Source organism: Triplophysa dalaica, chromosome 3 (assembly GCF_015846415.1).
Source record: "Triplophysa dalaica isolate WHDGS20190420 chromosome 3, ASM1584641v1, whole genome shotgun sequence".
NCBI lineage: Eukaryota > Metazoa > Chordata > Actinopteri > Cypriniformes > Nemacheilidae > Triplophysa > Triplophysa dalaica.
This window is the reverse complement of record NC_079544.1, coordinates 15,215,010-15,230,074: the sequence shown is the minus strand read 5'-3', so window position 1 is coordinate 15,230,074 and position 15,065 is coordinate 15,215,010. Positions and strand designations below refer to the sequence as shown.

Below are 15,065 nucleotides of genomic sequence, written 5' to 3'. Positions count from 1 at the left end.
ATCACTCCTTTGGAGTATTACCACCACCTACTGCAGTGTTTCCCAACCTTTCTCACACCAGCATCACATTTTCCACTAAAATATAACAAAATTGCACAAAGATGCATTGCAATGCGTCAAATTGCTTGTTAAGACAGCATATTATAATAAAAGAAGTACTGTGAACATGTTCAAGTACATGTAATGTTAATGTGAAATTTGAGCTTGTTTTGATGCACACAAAGATGATATCCTTGCTTGAATTGATGACAACGACACACGGCGCTCTTGGTCAAGTGCTCTCAGTCTTTCTCTATTTTTGTTCTTTATGTGAGTCATACTGGAAAAGCTGAGTTCACATAAGTAGGTTGTGGAAAAGATAGCAACACTGCCATTGCACTGCTTGCAATAAATGGGTACTCTTTGGCACCATTCAACCCGAAACTGTTCAAAGGTAGGTCACGGAATGTAATTCTCAAACCACGGTCCTGTCTTATTTCAGTGAGCTGCTCTTATTGCTGCAGTGACAGTTCTTTTAAAAGGTCTTGTTTTCATAAAGTTGACAATGTGCCCTACACTGTCAAGCACATCCGACAGCTCCTTCGGTAACATCTTGGCAACAAGTGCCTTGTGATGCAAAAAAGTGTGTGAATGTGACATTCAGATTATTTTCTTTGACTCCACTGACAAATCCCTTGGTAACCCCAGTCATTGATGCCGCTCCGTCGGTACACACACTAACACAGTTTTCCCATTTTAATCCTCCTTGTTCAATGTAATCGGATATCACCCGAAATATTTCCTCTCCTGTTTTTGATGCCAACTCATTCCTAAAAAAATTGTCTCTGATGATTTCACCATCCACAAAGTATACGTTTGCTAATAGCTGAGCATTCCCACTTATGTCTGTTGATTCATCAATTTGAAGTGCAAATTTTACGCTAGTTTTTATTTTGTGCAGTACAACACTCTCAATGTCAGCGGACATATCATCAATGCGTCTGGCAATTGAATTGATCTCTTAAACGCACAAAGTAGTTAATGTCTTTTTAACATTGATTGATGTTTTGTTTGTAAATGGCTTGCTAGGAACAATTGGATGGTTCGAGAGTTTTTCTCCACAGACTAAGCATAGGGGGAGTGCTGTCCTAATCTTTACTGCTATTATCCCACCTTTTCTGCCATGTACCTATTAACTCCCTTTTAATTACTGTATTAGCTTCTCTTCTCCCCAAATGTACCTTGATATCTACCAACTCTTTCTGTGATGCCTTCTTTGCTAATTTATCAGCTTTTTCATTCCCTTCAATCCCTTTATGTGCTGGAATCCCCAAAAAAGTGTACCGTGATACCCTCTGCCTTTAGTCTGTACAATAATGTATATTTTCCACCAATAAATCTTATCCATCTGTTTTTGTAGACATTATACTTTTAAGAGCTGATACAGAGTCTGAGCAAATTATATTTCTGCTTGGCTTAACCTGTTCAATCCACTGTAACCTTACTATTATAGCAATTAATACTGAGGAATAAACTGACAGTTTATCTCGAAGTCTAAAGTTTATTCCTATCTTAAAACCGGAATGTATACCCCTATACCAAGTTTTTGACTATGTGGATCTTTAGATCCATCTGTGTATACCTGTGTAAAAGAATCAAATTGTTTTGCTATAAAAACACTAACATTACTGTTACTATAACCTTCTCCTCTCTCCCTGGCCTCTAATACTGTCATTTCAACAAAAGGTTCTGGAAAGTTCTATATTGACGCACCATGTAACAGCAAATTGGGGCATATGTTTTCATTCTCTAAGACACACTCCTTGACCCATTTTTTATGTATCCATCCGAAGTTTCCTCCATTCTTTTTATATTCCCAGTATTCCGTTAATACTTTACACGTACTTTGACATCACTTCCCTGCAAATTAACCCAGTACATCATAGCTAGCTTCTTCCTTCTCTAATCTAATGGCATCTCCACCATTTCAATTTATTGCTCCACAGCAGATTCTTAGTGCTCTAGATTGTATGTTCTCCAGTTTCTTCAATTCTGATTTGCACCCATCTCCGTATACTACACATACATAATCTATGCTAGATTGTATCAGAGCTTGATACAGCTGTAACAATCAGCTTTTATTTGCACCCCATTCATACTTAGTTGTTGAAGTCAAACAATTAAGTTCCCTTACATTTATTTTCAATTTTCCTAATATGTGACTTTCAATTTATTTTTTCATCAAATATTAGTCCAAGATATCTAAATTCGTTCACTCTTTCGTTGACTAGACAACAATTTTGTTTGTTCCACTTATAAATCCCAGCTTCACCGGTAGAGTTATTTCATCAAATTGAATCAGCACGCTCAGGCTGTCACACCTCATTCCATCTCTCCATGTCTGCAGTCTTCTAGCAGAGGTGGCTGTACCACCAACTAAGTTTGTTTTATGTCTTCCATACTTACACTAAGAGGTTCTCCGGGAATAACACCTCTACTCTTAACTTCAATTTCAGAGCAGCTTATCTTTCCTCCTGACATTGTTTTTATATTAAGTATCTTTTAATTTTGCTTCTCGTCCTAACATTTTACTATGATTCTTCCATTGCTATGACAGGACACATCTTTAACTATCCCTATCTCTTTTTCGATTACTGTTGATAGCTTAACAGGATGCATAATTTGATCTGTTTGTTTTCTCGAAAAGTGACTAACACTTTGATTTCTCTTTCTTCCCTCACTTTGTCTACATTACTCCTTAATTTACTGCTTTCCTTTTTCCTCTTGTATCTTACTTCCTGATAGTCTACTTCTAGATCATTGTCGCCATCTGAAGTGTCTCCCCACGCCGTTTCGCCCCCACTCAGCACCGCCATCTTTCCTCTATCCCGTTTTTTCTTCTTCCCTCGCATCGACCGACCTAGTCAACCTTTTCTCTTATTGCCTTTCTGTGGAGCCCAGATTTGTTCGGAGTGCTCGTTTGCTTTTGCCAGATTAAACCTAGTCTACCTGCGAAAACTTAATTTTCCTTTTTGAATCTCCCTCCACTCAGCGATTCAACCCACTCTGGTCTCACTTTCATGGGCGCTACCTGGCTGATTACTGTGATGCATTTCATTCACCTGAGCTAATACTGCTGCACCCATAATTAGGACATCCGCTCGAATGAACCGTATTCACCCTAATACATGTGACTACTATAAATAATGAATTTACATTCAATTACAATGAGATGGGTAAACGCATCCCAAATATCTAGGGAGTGGTGGTCAGGCGGTGCAGGGAGACTGCCAACAATTTTTGTCATGTCAATGAGAGGGGAAATAATTCAACCTTACAGGGTCATTTGACTAGAGAAAATTTAAACCTCGACCTACATCCATAATTTTCACTTCTTCCTGAAACTCAAAACTATTGACACGTGATTGCCATCGAATGGCTGTTACCTTTTTCACCTCTTCTGAGTTTGCAGGTCTGCATTTAGTGCTGTGAAATACCACCGGTGGTTGTGCACGTCACACACTGTGACAAATGTAAAGTACAAGTGCAGTGAGGATAGGTGGTTAAAATACAGCAGAATCAATTTGCTAGAATACAGTCAAAGGTTCTTTCTTACATTTTTATAATCTGAAGACCCTTTTTAGGTACAAAATTTAATAAAAATAAAATTATACAGTAATTTTCTTTTTTAAAACATGAAATAACATAACAAATTGATGTTGTTTTAAAAAATCCTTTACTGTATGAAATGCAAACATTTTGGTGACAATACATGCTATGCTATATTGCCTCCAATACACAACATCTCTTTTCACACTAAACTGGGCATTAAGATATATGCAAATGAGCGTTTGACTCTATAATACACTTTGATCCTAATGTCTTCACTTTTAACAACGAATAACACATGATATAAATAACAACTATCACTCATACACAGGTGAGCTTGACTTGTAGCACTAGTTTCTGCTTCTGTACGGATGTTTTAGACTATACTACACACTCTTGTGTGTTTAGTTTTGTTTGGAGAAGTAATCTTTGCTCTGCTGGACATCAGGTTTAATTGTGTCTTTTCCGGGCTTCCATCCGGCTGGGCAAACTGGACGAAAAGAGACAATGAAGTTACAACAGGCATTATAATGGATTCATTTACGTTACAGTATATTGGATATTAACGAGAAAATCAGCATCTATAACAGAACAGTTCTTTACAAAATTTGTAGTGGTAGTTTCTCAGCTAAATAGTGAATTCTTTTCTCTCCACGTCAAAAATATTGAATATTATTATTTTATATACTATAAGGAAATAAGTTAAAATAAAAAAGCATTAATGTACCTTCTCCATGTTTGTCGGTGAACTGAAAGGCCTGCACCAAGCGAAGGGTTTCATCAATGGAACGCCCCACTGGCAGGTCATTGATGGTGATCTGCCTCAGAATGCCTTTGTCATCAATGATGAAAAGACCTCTAAGAGGATGAAAAAAAAATGAAGTGTGTCGAAGTATAATACAATACAATAGCCCATTAGCTTTTGTTGTACTGGAATTCCTCTCAAGAATAATTGCCGTCATTCATGACGTCATTGGTAATAACATTCTATAATAAGTAATACGTCTAATTGTAGAAAAATGATAGATATGAATATGTTCAATTAAGATAGTCCATCCATACCTGTAGGCAATGCCCTCATCTTCCTTAAGTACGCCATAGTCTCGAGATATAGAACGGAGGGAATCTGCCACTAGAGGAACATTCATAGGTCCTAAACCACCTTGCTTGCGAGGGGTGTTTATCCTGTGATGATAAATTCATAAAAAGATAAATATATATTCCACACAACTATTGTCATTCAATAGTACGTTCATAAATGTGAAATGCACTACATAAAGAAAATGTATAATATCTATGATAAAGACCATCTTTCTAATCTTTATCACTCACCAAGCAAGATGACAAAAGTGGGAATCAACAGAAGCACCAATAACCTCGCAGTTGATTTTCCTGAACTCCTCAGCTGCAACACTGAAGGCAATGATCTCAGTAGGGCACACAAAGGTGAAGTCCAGTGGGTAGAAAAATAACACTACATACTTTCCTAAAAATAAGAACAAAGCATTTGCTGCAGGGACACCTCCATTCTGTATATAGTGTATAAGTGCTCCAATAAAATATTTATGTGGTTTTACGCCAAATACATCTAATTAAGTCACATGTTTATATTATTATGTATTTTATGTATATATTATAATATTTGTGATGTGGTATGATATATTGTGCCAGTAGTATATTTGCGGTTCTTCATTTAGTACTTTTTCATTGTATCATTATGGAGTTCATACCTCTGTAATCAGACAACTTGAGATCTTTAAACTGTCCATCTGGCATCACAGCTTTGGCTGTGAAGTCTGGAGCAAGCTTCCCAATATGAGCGTTTCCAGCTGCCATTTTATGCTAAAGTGAAGGAAAGAAAAAAATGTTTCACTATTAGAAAACAACAAATATGAGGAAATAAATAATACTTTGCATAAAAAATTAAAAGACCTTAATCCCACGAAGTAGTGTATTAGTATTAGTAGAATTGCATTAAATGTGTAGGCTATAAGTCAAATGAAATAGAATAGAAAGTTATTTGGAACTGCAACAGTTTTGTTCTCTCTTTCGTTAGTCTACGTCAGTATTTCCTCATTTTGCAACTTCTTTACTCATAATACAGTGTAACAGTTAACGCGTGTGACAGCAGGAACCGAATGACACGGTTTCCATTATCCCTTTCATCAGTTTTATAGGCCTATGTGTCAAAAGCATATTGATGTGTTTTTACAACAAACGTCCTAAACTAGACGCATATTTTCATTCATCGCTTGCCGAGATGCAACAGGCGGCTGCTTCGTAAAGTTTAGAAGTAGTCACGGTCACATCGTACAATACATTTTTCTTCAGATCTTCATTTAGATTTATATAAGAACACACCATAGATGTATGTAGACCACATTTCAATTTCACAAACGAAGCCTTTAGACTACATAAAAATAACGCAGGAAATTTAGATACAGTATGGACATTTCTGCAATAAACAAGAGCGAAGAAACTGTACAACCCCTTTGCTTATGAAAACATTGTTATTAAAAGAAAACCATAAAAATCGTTTCATACCCTCGGAGCGTCCACAGTCCAGCTCTTTCTATCAATGAATGAGTTACTTTACGTGCTTGGCTGCTGTTTAAATAGGTCTTGCCATAATCTCGCGATACTGGAATGGGAGAGAAGCGGATGACTCTCTTGAAATGAGCAAGTTACGATCTGTCTATGGTAGGATGACTTTGCACATTTTGTGTGCTGAAGCAAAATGTACTGCAAACTTTCTTATTGAAAATCAAATTAATCAAAGTAAATAGATTTTAATAACTTGGCACGTTCATATATAACAGTTAATATCATTTGTGTTTATATCGAATTTTAACAGGTATGAACAGAGAGAAGACTTTGCACAGCAGCTTTTGTTCTAAAAGAAAATACTGTTATAGAATACTGATATAGGTTTAAAACATGTTCCCAAAACTGGGAACTAACAGAGACTATCTCCAAAAACTCCCCTGTCTTTGCCGAGGATAATGCATGCTGTTCACTTAATCCAGCTAACCAACCATAATAATGACTGTAGGCTTTGTCATGGGGCCATTGCCATGTGACTTTGCTCTTTGTTGAAGGTCAAAAGTTTTTTAGTCATATTTTGAACTGAGAGTTCGATTTACATGCATAAAGATTGATCTTTTTAAGAATCTTCCCCAAGTGGGGTCACAGTTTTCAATACAAAATTATGTGGGCAAGAAGCTTGTATCTCCATTGATGGTCATTTTAAATTTCATGTTACTGAACTCCACCTTATCATTGGAATTTACCCAGCTTCCTTGTGTTAGATGCTTTTACATTCTTGGGGAGTTGCTTAACTCTTGCAGCAATGTTTACTTATATTTCAAAGTCATTTCCTCCTCCCTGTCTTGTTTCCCTGTTCAGGAGTTCCCAGGCTAGGTTTACCCTAAACATAAACCTTTGGACACCACGGTTGGTAACCGCAGGAAATGTGACAGTCATTTGCACACTTCATCTTACCTTCCTTTCCACACTCTGGCTGCCCCCCCCTCTCTTTCAGGGCTCAGTCTCTCATCCTAGTTACCATGGGCACCAAATGAAGGGTCTGATAAGAGGGGGCCAGACACAAAGGGATCATATAAAAAACAAAGCTGTGGGCTTCAGATCAAGCAATGCCTCAAACACATGCTTTAAAAATAACCACTTTCAACTGACAAGCACTGCATAATCAGTCTATCCCTCATTAGCAGTCACTCTCTATATTGCTCTCAGTTACCTTTACAGGTTTTTGTGAAAACGCACAACAAATAACATCTGTACCCCAGTTTTGTGCGGGTTCAGTATATGTTAAATCATAAAAAATATGTTTTAGCAGAATTGCATGTTCAAACATACGCCTACAACATGAGTCAATATGAGTCAATATGAAATGTTTAGAATTGGTGTAGATGAGAACAGGATATAGATAATAAAGACTACAGGATATAGATAATAAATATTTTTAATAGCAAAGTGTATCATACTCTGATCCTCTAAAATGCAACTGATACATACTCAACAAACCGAAATAATTTTACATTGAATAAAGCAAAAAATATTGTTGTGTTTTCACACTAAGCTTATTGTTATTCATACATATACAATAAACATAATATACATGAACCAAAATGTTTTTTGCCCATTTCTGGTGCTCCGCTTGTATGCTCCATTTCCTCATCTTTTTTTCCAGCGCATGGAATGTATAACATTTAATGGAATGTGAAATAAGACCTTTGACCTGTTACAATCCAGTGTAAAGAAGACATACAACTGTGCTTCACTGCAACCCCTAGACACAAAACAGACCACATCTTAAAGCAATAGTTTGAAAATAAAAATTCTGTCATCATTTACTCACACTCTTGTCATTTCAAACCTGTGTGACTTTCTTTCTTCTGCAGAACACAGAAGAAGATTTTATGAAGAAAGTTGGTAGCCAAACAACGGCAGTACCATTCACTTGCATTGGTTTTTGGGTCACACAATAGAAGTGAATGGGTCAGCCGTCGTTCGGTTGCCAATATTCTTCAAAATATCTTCTTTTGTATTTGGAAATATTTGAGATCTCTTGTGAAAAAGAATGAATTTCACGTAAAATTACAAAACAGCTAGTAGGCTCACCAGGGACTGTTGTACAGTAGCTGGCTTTGTTGCTGCTCGTTGTGAAGAGGCCCTGCTGTCAGTGCCTGCTGCGATGAGAAACTCCATGACACATCGCTCATCCATATGCTGCCTGCTTTTCACAGTTGGACAGCTACGTGAACAGGCCTGGACACATCAACATATCCCTCATATGGAGAGCTGTGTGGTTGTCTCAGCAAGACACTAATCATACAGAGCACAGATCTAATTTAATCAAACTCATAATGACATCAATTGAAGCTTCTAGATGAATGTGCCTGACTTTTCAGAGCTAGGTCTGACTTACACTGCTGGCTTTGAACGCATTCAATATATATTTTATCTTCAGAAAGTATTATGACGATATTTGTCAACATTTAGGAAGTTACTATTGGCACATGACCACCAGCAGATGTCAATGTGCTACACCTCCTATTGAGGGAGAAATTCATGTAAAAACAGGCCAGTAAGAGCAACAGGTAACCTCCATCCACAGTTTAATCTCACAATGCTTGGCCATCGCCAAATGATTTGTCATAGAAATGGTGAGGAATACTTGCACTCTTGATGGATTCTGGCTCTTGTGGCTTGTCAACCTTACACCGTTACAATCTGTTTTAATTTTTTTAGTCCGGAGCATGCTTCCTATCTATTCTATTAAAAACCAATAACAGTTTAATGAATAAAAAGTAAAGAAACAACAAACATACTTATAAACGAAATTATAATTTGGTCAAAAGTCATCGCTCCAATAGAGATTAGAGCGCAGCAGTGCGCCTCTTGTGGTAGTGAACGGAATTACACTCGGTCCCTTTACAGCTGATGCCTTCGCCATCTTGACATGAACATAAACATTGATGCCCTCTGATCAATTATCGTATCATACGCTCTGAACACCGCAAATTGACAACGTAGTGCCAAAACAGCCTTAATAGCGTGTTGCGACGTCGTGAGGACACGATCTAGATGTTTAGAAGATCACTGCGCACATAGCTGAACATACATGTTTGTATAATGTGTGTCTCTTGAGCACCTGAATGAGGTAAGATTTACTTCTATTTTATTAAAAGGAGTTTCGAAGCTTTATTGTCCTTTTTTAGATTCAGGTAAAGACGGTCGTAACGTTTGTAATTAATCTTGTTAACTTGGATGCAGAGCCGCCGTTAGCTCAGTGCTGCTGCTGCTAGCGAGCTGCCATGGCAACTGATCACATATGTGTGTTTACAACCCTCCTGCTGTTAGGAAAGCTCTCGGTTTTCGTTATCAATAACCTCTTTGACACGAATTACTACAACAACGCGTTTTTTATACCGCTATTTGTGTTTTATGGCTGTTTTTAGTTTACCAAATCAGGTTTGATAATAATAATAATATCCAGTTACATCTTAGCTGCTTATAAAAATACATTCATGTCATATTTAAAGGCTGCATAGGTGACAAATAGTGTCACTTGAGCTTCTTAAATGTATGTGGCTGTATGACAGTATTGTTATAGCTGTTTTCTGTTCCTATTTATTGATGACAGATTGACGTTGACAGCTGTCACTAAAGCAGATGAACATGTAATAAGTGATGCATTGGGACTATTGACTCATATATTCATATTTTTACTATAGGGATGGGAGACGTGGGAGGACCCCCGTCCGCAGACTGAGGGAGAGAGAGCCTTACTGTAGGTTATAGTGTGGATATGGACCAGGACTATGAAAGACGCCTGTTGAGGCAAATTAACCACCAGAATGTGCCAGAGGGCCATCTGTCCAAGGTATGAAAGATCGGGTGTGTATGCTGTGACTGTGATTGATTGTGACATCAATCACTATCAAAGTTTTCCATTAAAGATATAGTTCATATTTACTCACCATCATTCCAAGGCATGGCTTTCTTCTGCAAGTCACTAAAGAAGATATTTTAAAGAACGTTGGTAAAAAGCAACATTGAGTATTATTGCCTTGACAAATCCACTGGGAACATTCTCTAAATATTGTCGTATACGGGATTTGAATAACAAGATGGTACATAAATGATAGAACTAAGCAATGAACGGTGATTAACCATCTGTGATTTCTGGGATGGTTAAATAAGCTAGTGTCTTGAGTCACGTAATATCATGTAAAAACTATTATTTCCTTACACAATGTCTGTGTTGTTTTTCATGCAGTCAGGGTATGCATCATGCAGTCCCGTTACTGTCAAATCGGGAGACAGATTCATCCCCACCCGTGCCGGGAGCAACTGGAGCATAAACTTCCACTATGCCAATGTAAGGCGCCATTCATCTGGATTGCTTATAGACAAGTACATCAATCTCATTGCAGCACTGTAAACTCAGATTTGTTCAGATTCATTAATTGTTCGTTTATTTGAAGGAGAACTGTTGGTCACCCAATCAGAATCAGCGGTCAAAGGATGCCGGTACAGACACGGGGAAAGGTGAGGTTTAGATCTTCTTACTGTTCACAATGAAACTCATTAGCTGTAGCTGTTTGCAAGGATAATATACAAAGGATAACAGCAAGCAACGTACTAGATGTATTTCCAGGCACATTTATTTAAAATGCTTATAAATCGGAGTATGCAAAGACATATTACCTTTCACAGATGCTGTGGCGTATGCTGCACTGTTGAGGAATGAGCTGTTGGGAGCAGGAATTGAAACTGTGCATGACCCTCACACAGATGACCGTCGACACACCATACTCACACAAGACACACACAGCCTCTTCAGGGTGAGCCCAATGAACACAGCAACTATAGTGAACAGACTGTACTGTTAGCCATGCTTCAACTACTAATGTATTAAATACATTCAATAAAGGCAATGGCAGCGATACAAATGAACACTAAAGCACATTAGAAAACACTTTTATGTTCACTGAAAGTAATGCAGTAGTGCCATCTAGCTTTCTGAAACACTCATTTCAGGAAGAATGCTTAACCTACATTATTTTTAACATAGAGGGAAGACATGTTACAACAATTATTGTTTATTGAAGTATGAGTTTTCTAAAGGTATAAAGTTGGATTTTATTGTAAATGATATGGATGCTATATGAATAACATCTGTCTCTCTTAATTTCAGTACACCATCCACACAAAGAGAGTGCCTTTTGACAATGAGATCTCCCCATACTCCCTCTCACCTCTCAGTAATAAAAGGTATTGGTTCTGCACTCTTGATTCTGATCGAACTGAGGACAATACAGTTTTTGTCTGCATTTTATATCACAAAAAAATACAAAGCGGTCTTACTAAATTCATAATTATTTCACTTTTAAGTGTATTTGGTTTATGTCTGCAGTCACAAACTATTACGTTCACCTCGAAAGCCGGCACGCAAGATTTCAAAGATCCCATTTAAGGTTCTTGATGCACCAGAGTTGCAGGATGACTTCTACCTCAATCTGGTACACACTCTATTCATAGTGCTCTTTGTGTTTTACAGACTTATTCTTACTAAAGGTCCCTTCATTTATAGTGTATATTACTGCTGATGAATGTACAAACATATTGGGTCAAAATTATATTTGGGAACTAAATCCCCAATTACAAATGTATTGATATCATTGCAATGCTTATAGCAATGAGCAAAATAGCATTTATTTTAAAGAAGAATAGTATACTTTTCAGGATAAATAAGTTTATTAGATTTGAAAGGATAAGGCATAGCTATACTATACTTATATACGTATTTTAACACTGCACAAATGTTTGACCAGAATACAGCCAACAGAATATTAATCACAGAATCAAAATGTTAAAAAATGTACTATAGATTTAAGAAAACAAAACAAAACAAATTGTTTTAACCGGAAGTGCTGCTGGACCAGTGCTTCCAAAGTGGTCTATGGAAACACTATTTAGGGCTGTTTTGAATTTCTCTTATATAAAAGTTATTTTGTTTGCTATTATTCTTGTTCGATGTGTTCAGGTGGACTGGTCAGCTGGAAATCTCTTGAGTGTTGGTTTGGGGGCTTGTGTTTACCTGTGGAGTGCCTGCACCAGTCAGGTATAACAGCATCTATAAATGCAGAACGCTGAAATCTGAATTGATTGTTTAGGGTGTCAGTAATGCTCTTTTCACTTCTCTTTTCCCCTGCACAGGTGACAAGGTTGTGTGACTTATCTGTGGACGGAGACTCTGTGACATCGGTGTGTTGGAATGAAAGGGTCAGTATGAATTCAGCCTTATTAGCTTAATTCTACAGGGAGTTCTCTCTCAAATATGAATGTTACGTTTGAACTTGTTCTGATCATTTTTTGCCTACACACCACCCCAATCATTACTGTCATACCTGTGTATGTATACATTTTCGAATAAACCTCTACATGAATACGCTATTGCTTTTCATTTTTTGCTCATTGGACCATCAAAAACATACATTAAACAAAGAACTAAAGTCAAGTGTAGATATAAGGAGACCTGGAGGTGGGCTCCAAAAGACCCCTTTGGACACAAAATCAACCTTTTCTCTTAGGGAAGTTTGGTGGCTGTAGGGACCCATAAGGGATTCGTACAAATTTGGGATGCAGCCGGAGGAAGAAAGTTGATCAGTCTCGAGGGACATTCAGCACGCGTAGGTCTGTGTCACACAGCACTTGTATTTGCTCTTTTCATAATACAAAACTGCAATTTGTTATTATGTGATTTGGTAACATCAATAAGAGTCACGCTTCCTGCCTCCCAATCTTTTCTTCTCTCCAGGGGCTCTTGCCTGGAACGGGGAGCAGCTGTCGTCAGGTAGCCGGGACAGAGTGATTCTGCAGAGGGATGTAAGGACACCGCCCCCTGTGGAGAGACGCCTTCAAGGTCACAGGCAGGAAGTGTGTGGCCTGAAGTGGTCTCCTGACCATCAGCACCTTGCTTCTGGAGGAAACGATAACAAGGTGGGGGTATTGTGTGAGCTTTATTTGCAGTAAAGCTAAAGAAACGTATGAACATAATAAAACCAATTGTAATATATTTCCCGCTTCTGCTTTGCAGTTACTGGTGTGGAACAGTTCCAGTTTGCTGCCCGTCCAGCAGTACAGCGATCACCTGGCGGCAGTAAAGGCCATCGCTTGGTCTCCTCACCAGCACGGCTTGCTGGCCTCCGGAGGAGGAACGGCTGACCGCTGCCTTCGCTTCTGGAACACTCTAACCGGCCAGGCATTACAGAGTATAGATACCGGCTCGCAGGTCTGCAACCTCGCCTGGTCCAAACATGCCAACGAACTGGTGAGCATCCACACACACTCAGTCCATCACATCTCTTTCCAGTGCTGACTTTCTCACATAGTGTTTCACCTCCCTTAGGTCAGCACACATGGCTACTCCCAGAATCAGATCCTGGTGTGGAAATACCCATCACTCACACAGGTGACCAAGCTCACAGGACATTCGTACAGAGTGCTGTACTTGGTAAGCAGGCGGCTGAGTGTTTTTTAAAACAGGTGCTGTTGATTTGAATCTAATGCTTGTTTTTAAATATCCAATCAACATGAAGTGAATACACAAAGAATAGTTTAGATTAGTGAAAATTGTCTAGTGTCCTTAAAGGTCACTATGTGAGATGGTGGTCTAGTGGGTTAATCCACTGAACTGGTAAATCAAAACCCTGTAATAAGTGCACTGTAAGTCGCTTTGGATAAAAGCGTCTGCCAAATGACTAAATGTAAAATGTAAATGTAAAGGTCGTGTCAAACCCATGTTTTATATTGCAGTTTTTCGCAAGTTGTTTTCTGTGTTGGTGATTCACCTAAACCAGCTGTTACATGCACAAAGTGTGTCTGGTTCTCTACAGGCGGTGTCTCCAGATGGTGAGGCTATCGTAACAGGAGCAGGGGATGAGACGCTGAGGTTCTGGAACGTCTTCAGCAAAACACGCTGCACCAAGGTTCCACTATCTAATAACATCTCAAGGGTTTTGTGTTTAGACAGTGGTGCATTTCTTTTAGAAGATTTGTCCCATAGGTCTCCATGTGATTATATTACAGAGACATCCAAATATTTTTTGTCTTCAGTATGTATAAAATATAGTGTTCAAAAGGAATATAGTTAATGTGATGAACCTGTGGTTACTCTACAAATTTGAGGCCAACTGACATCCATTAAAAATTTAGCTCCTTTTAGCTCCCGTTTGGTTAAATGTAATTACAAAAACACCTAAGAAAGAAGGCATGTACAACTTTATTATTTGATTTGTAAATGCTGTGACAGTCTTTAGGTTACAGATGGCACCTTTTAAAATATTTGTTGATCTTTTAAATGTCCAAAAATATTTGAATTCAGTTTATATTGCAATTAAAAACATGAAAAACATTTTACATCGTGTTCACACACTGCTTTCCGTCTTTAGGAATCCAAATCAGTGTTGAACCTCTTCACCAGGATACGGTAAATAACAGCTGGAAGGAAACCATCCAATCACGTGAAAGAAAAGAAAGCCTTGAACTCGCTCTGTGTCTGTGCGTCAATTCTAGACCCTCCAGCAGAGGAAGACAAACCCCGGCATCACTCCAACTCTCACTTTTTTTACTATGCCCAGTCTTTCACTAAAGCTATATACCCAATGAATTAGGGCTCATTGTTTATGTTACAGTCTGGTCACTTCTTATTACTGTACATTGTGGATGTCCAAACAGATGTGCTATTGTATAAGTAGAAGTATTAATAGAGAAATTAACCTATTTGAGCTATATTGTCATATCATGTCAATAATCATGAGGTTATACAGAAATGGCTTGTTATGAGAATTTCAATATTTTATATATGTGTCTAAACAGATCGTGAAATCTGTGAGAAATAAATGCACTTAAACAATAGTTTTTGTCATGTTTTATGTGTGTATCTTGAT

General features: G+C 38.0%; 2 protein-coding genes and 1 long non-coding RNA gene across 5 annotated transcripts; 1 reads left to right on the top strand and 2 right to left on the bottom strand.

Moving 5' to 3' along the window:
* Positions 1 to 3,698: 3,698 nt before the first annotated feature.
* Positions 3,699 to 6,249, bottom strand: prdx1 (peroxiredoxin 1). Its single transcript, XM_056743126.1, has 6 exons — positions 6,133 to 6,249; positions 5,319 to 5,430; positions 4,921 to 5,074; positions 4,651 to 4,773; positions 4,316 to 4,446; positions 3,699 to 4,078 (listed from the first exon to the last, which is right to left on the bottom strand). The coding sequence occupies exons 2-6, from the start codon at positions 5,422 to 5,424 to the stop codon at positions 3,993 to 3,995; spliced, it is 600 nt and encodes a 199-aa protein (XP_056599104.1). The 5' UTR covers positions 5,425 to 5,430; positions 6,133 to 6,249; the 3' UTR covers positions 3,699 to 3,992.
* Positions 6,250 to 7,612: 1,363 nt separating this feature from the next.
* On the bottom strand, positions 7,613 to 9,028 carry LOC130417336 (uncharacterized). Its single transcript, XR_008906166.1, has 3 exons — positions 8,940 to 9,028; positions 8,230 to 8,376; positions 7,613 to 7,897 (listed from the first exon to the last, which is right to left on the bottom strand). It is a non-coding gene; the product is annotated as an uncharacterized LOC130417336 (long non-coding RNA).
* A 20-nt stretch (positions 9,029 to 9,048) lies between these two features.
* fzr1b (fizzy/cell division cycle 20 related 1b) lies at positions 9,049 to 15,033 on the top strand. 3 transcript variants are annotated; one of them, XM_056742837.1, is made up of 15 exons: positions 9,049 to 9,271; positions 9,846 to 9,994; positions 10,391 to 10,492; positions 10,599 to 10,662; positions 10,813 to 10,958; positions 11,312 to 11,388; positions 11,531 to 11,636; positions 12,161 to 12,238; positions 12,334 to 12,399; positions 12,708 to 12,810; positions 12,935 to 13,116; positions 13,214 to 13,447; positions 13,526 to 13,630; positions 14,013 to 14,105; positions 14,568 to 15,033. In XM_056742837.1, exons 2-15 carry the CDS (start codon positions 9,920 to 9,922, stop codon positions 14,607 to 14,609), a joined length of 1,473 nt encoding a protein of 490 aa, XP_056598815.1. In that variant the 5' UTR covers positions 9,049 to 9,271; positions 9,846 to 9,919; the 3' UTR covers positions 14,610 to 15,033. The 3 variants fall into 3 exon arrangements, with proteins under 3 accessions (XP_056598815.1, XP_056598817.1, XP_056598816.1); XM_056742839.1 differs by having other exon boundaries at positions 9,050 to 9,271; positions 10,831 to 10,958; XM_056742838.1 differs by lacking the exon at positions 9,049 to 9,271 and adding an exon at positions 9,453 to 9,582.
* The last annotated feature ends 32 nt before the right edge of the window (positions 15,034 to 15,065 follow it).

Coding starts and splice junctions, on each gene's coding strand:
- prdx1 (XM_056743126.1), bottom strand. CDS start 5,424: ATGGCAGCTGGAAACGCTCATATTGGGAAGCTTGCTCCAGACTTCACA. Junction 5,075..5,318: donor CAAGTTGTCTGATTACAGAG/GTATGAACTCCA, acceptor TCTTATTTTTAG/GAAAGTATGTAGTGTTATTT. Junction 4,447..4,650: donor GATGAGGGCATTGCCTACAG/GTATGGATGGAC, acceptor TCATCCTCTTAG/AGGTCTTTTCATCATTGATG.
- fzr1b (XM_056742837.1), top strand. CDS start 9,920: ATGGACCAGGACTATGAAAGACGCCTGTTGAGGCAAATTAACCACCAG. Junction 12,239..12,333: donor GGAGTGCCTGCACCAGTCAG/GTATAACAGCAT, acceptor TCCCCTGCACAG/GTGACAAGGTTGTGTGACTT. Junction 12,811..12,934: donor GGGACATTCAGCACGCGTAG/GTCTGTGTCACA, acceptor TCTTCTCTCCAG/GGGCTCTTGCCTGGAACGGG.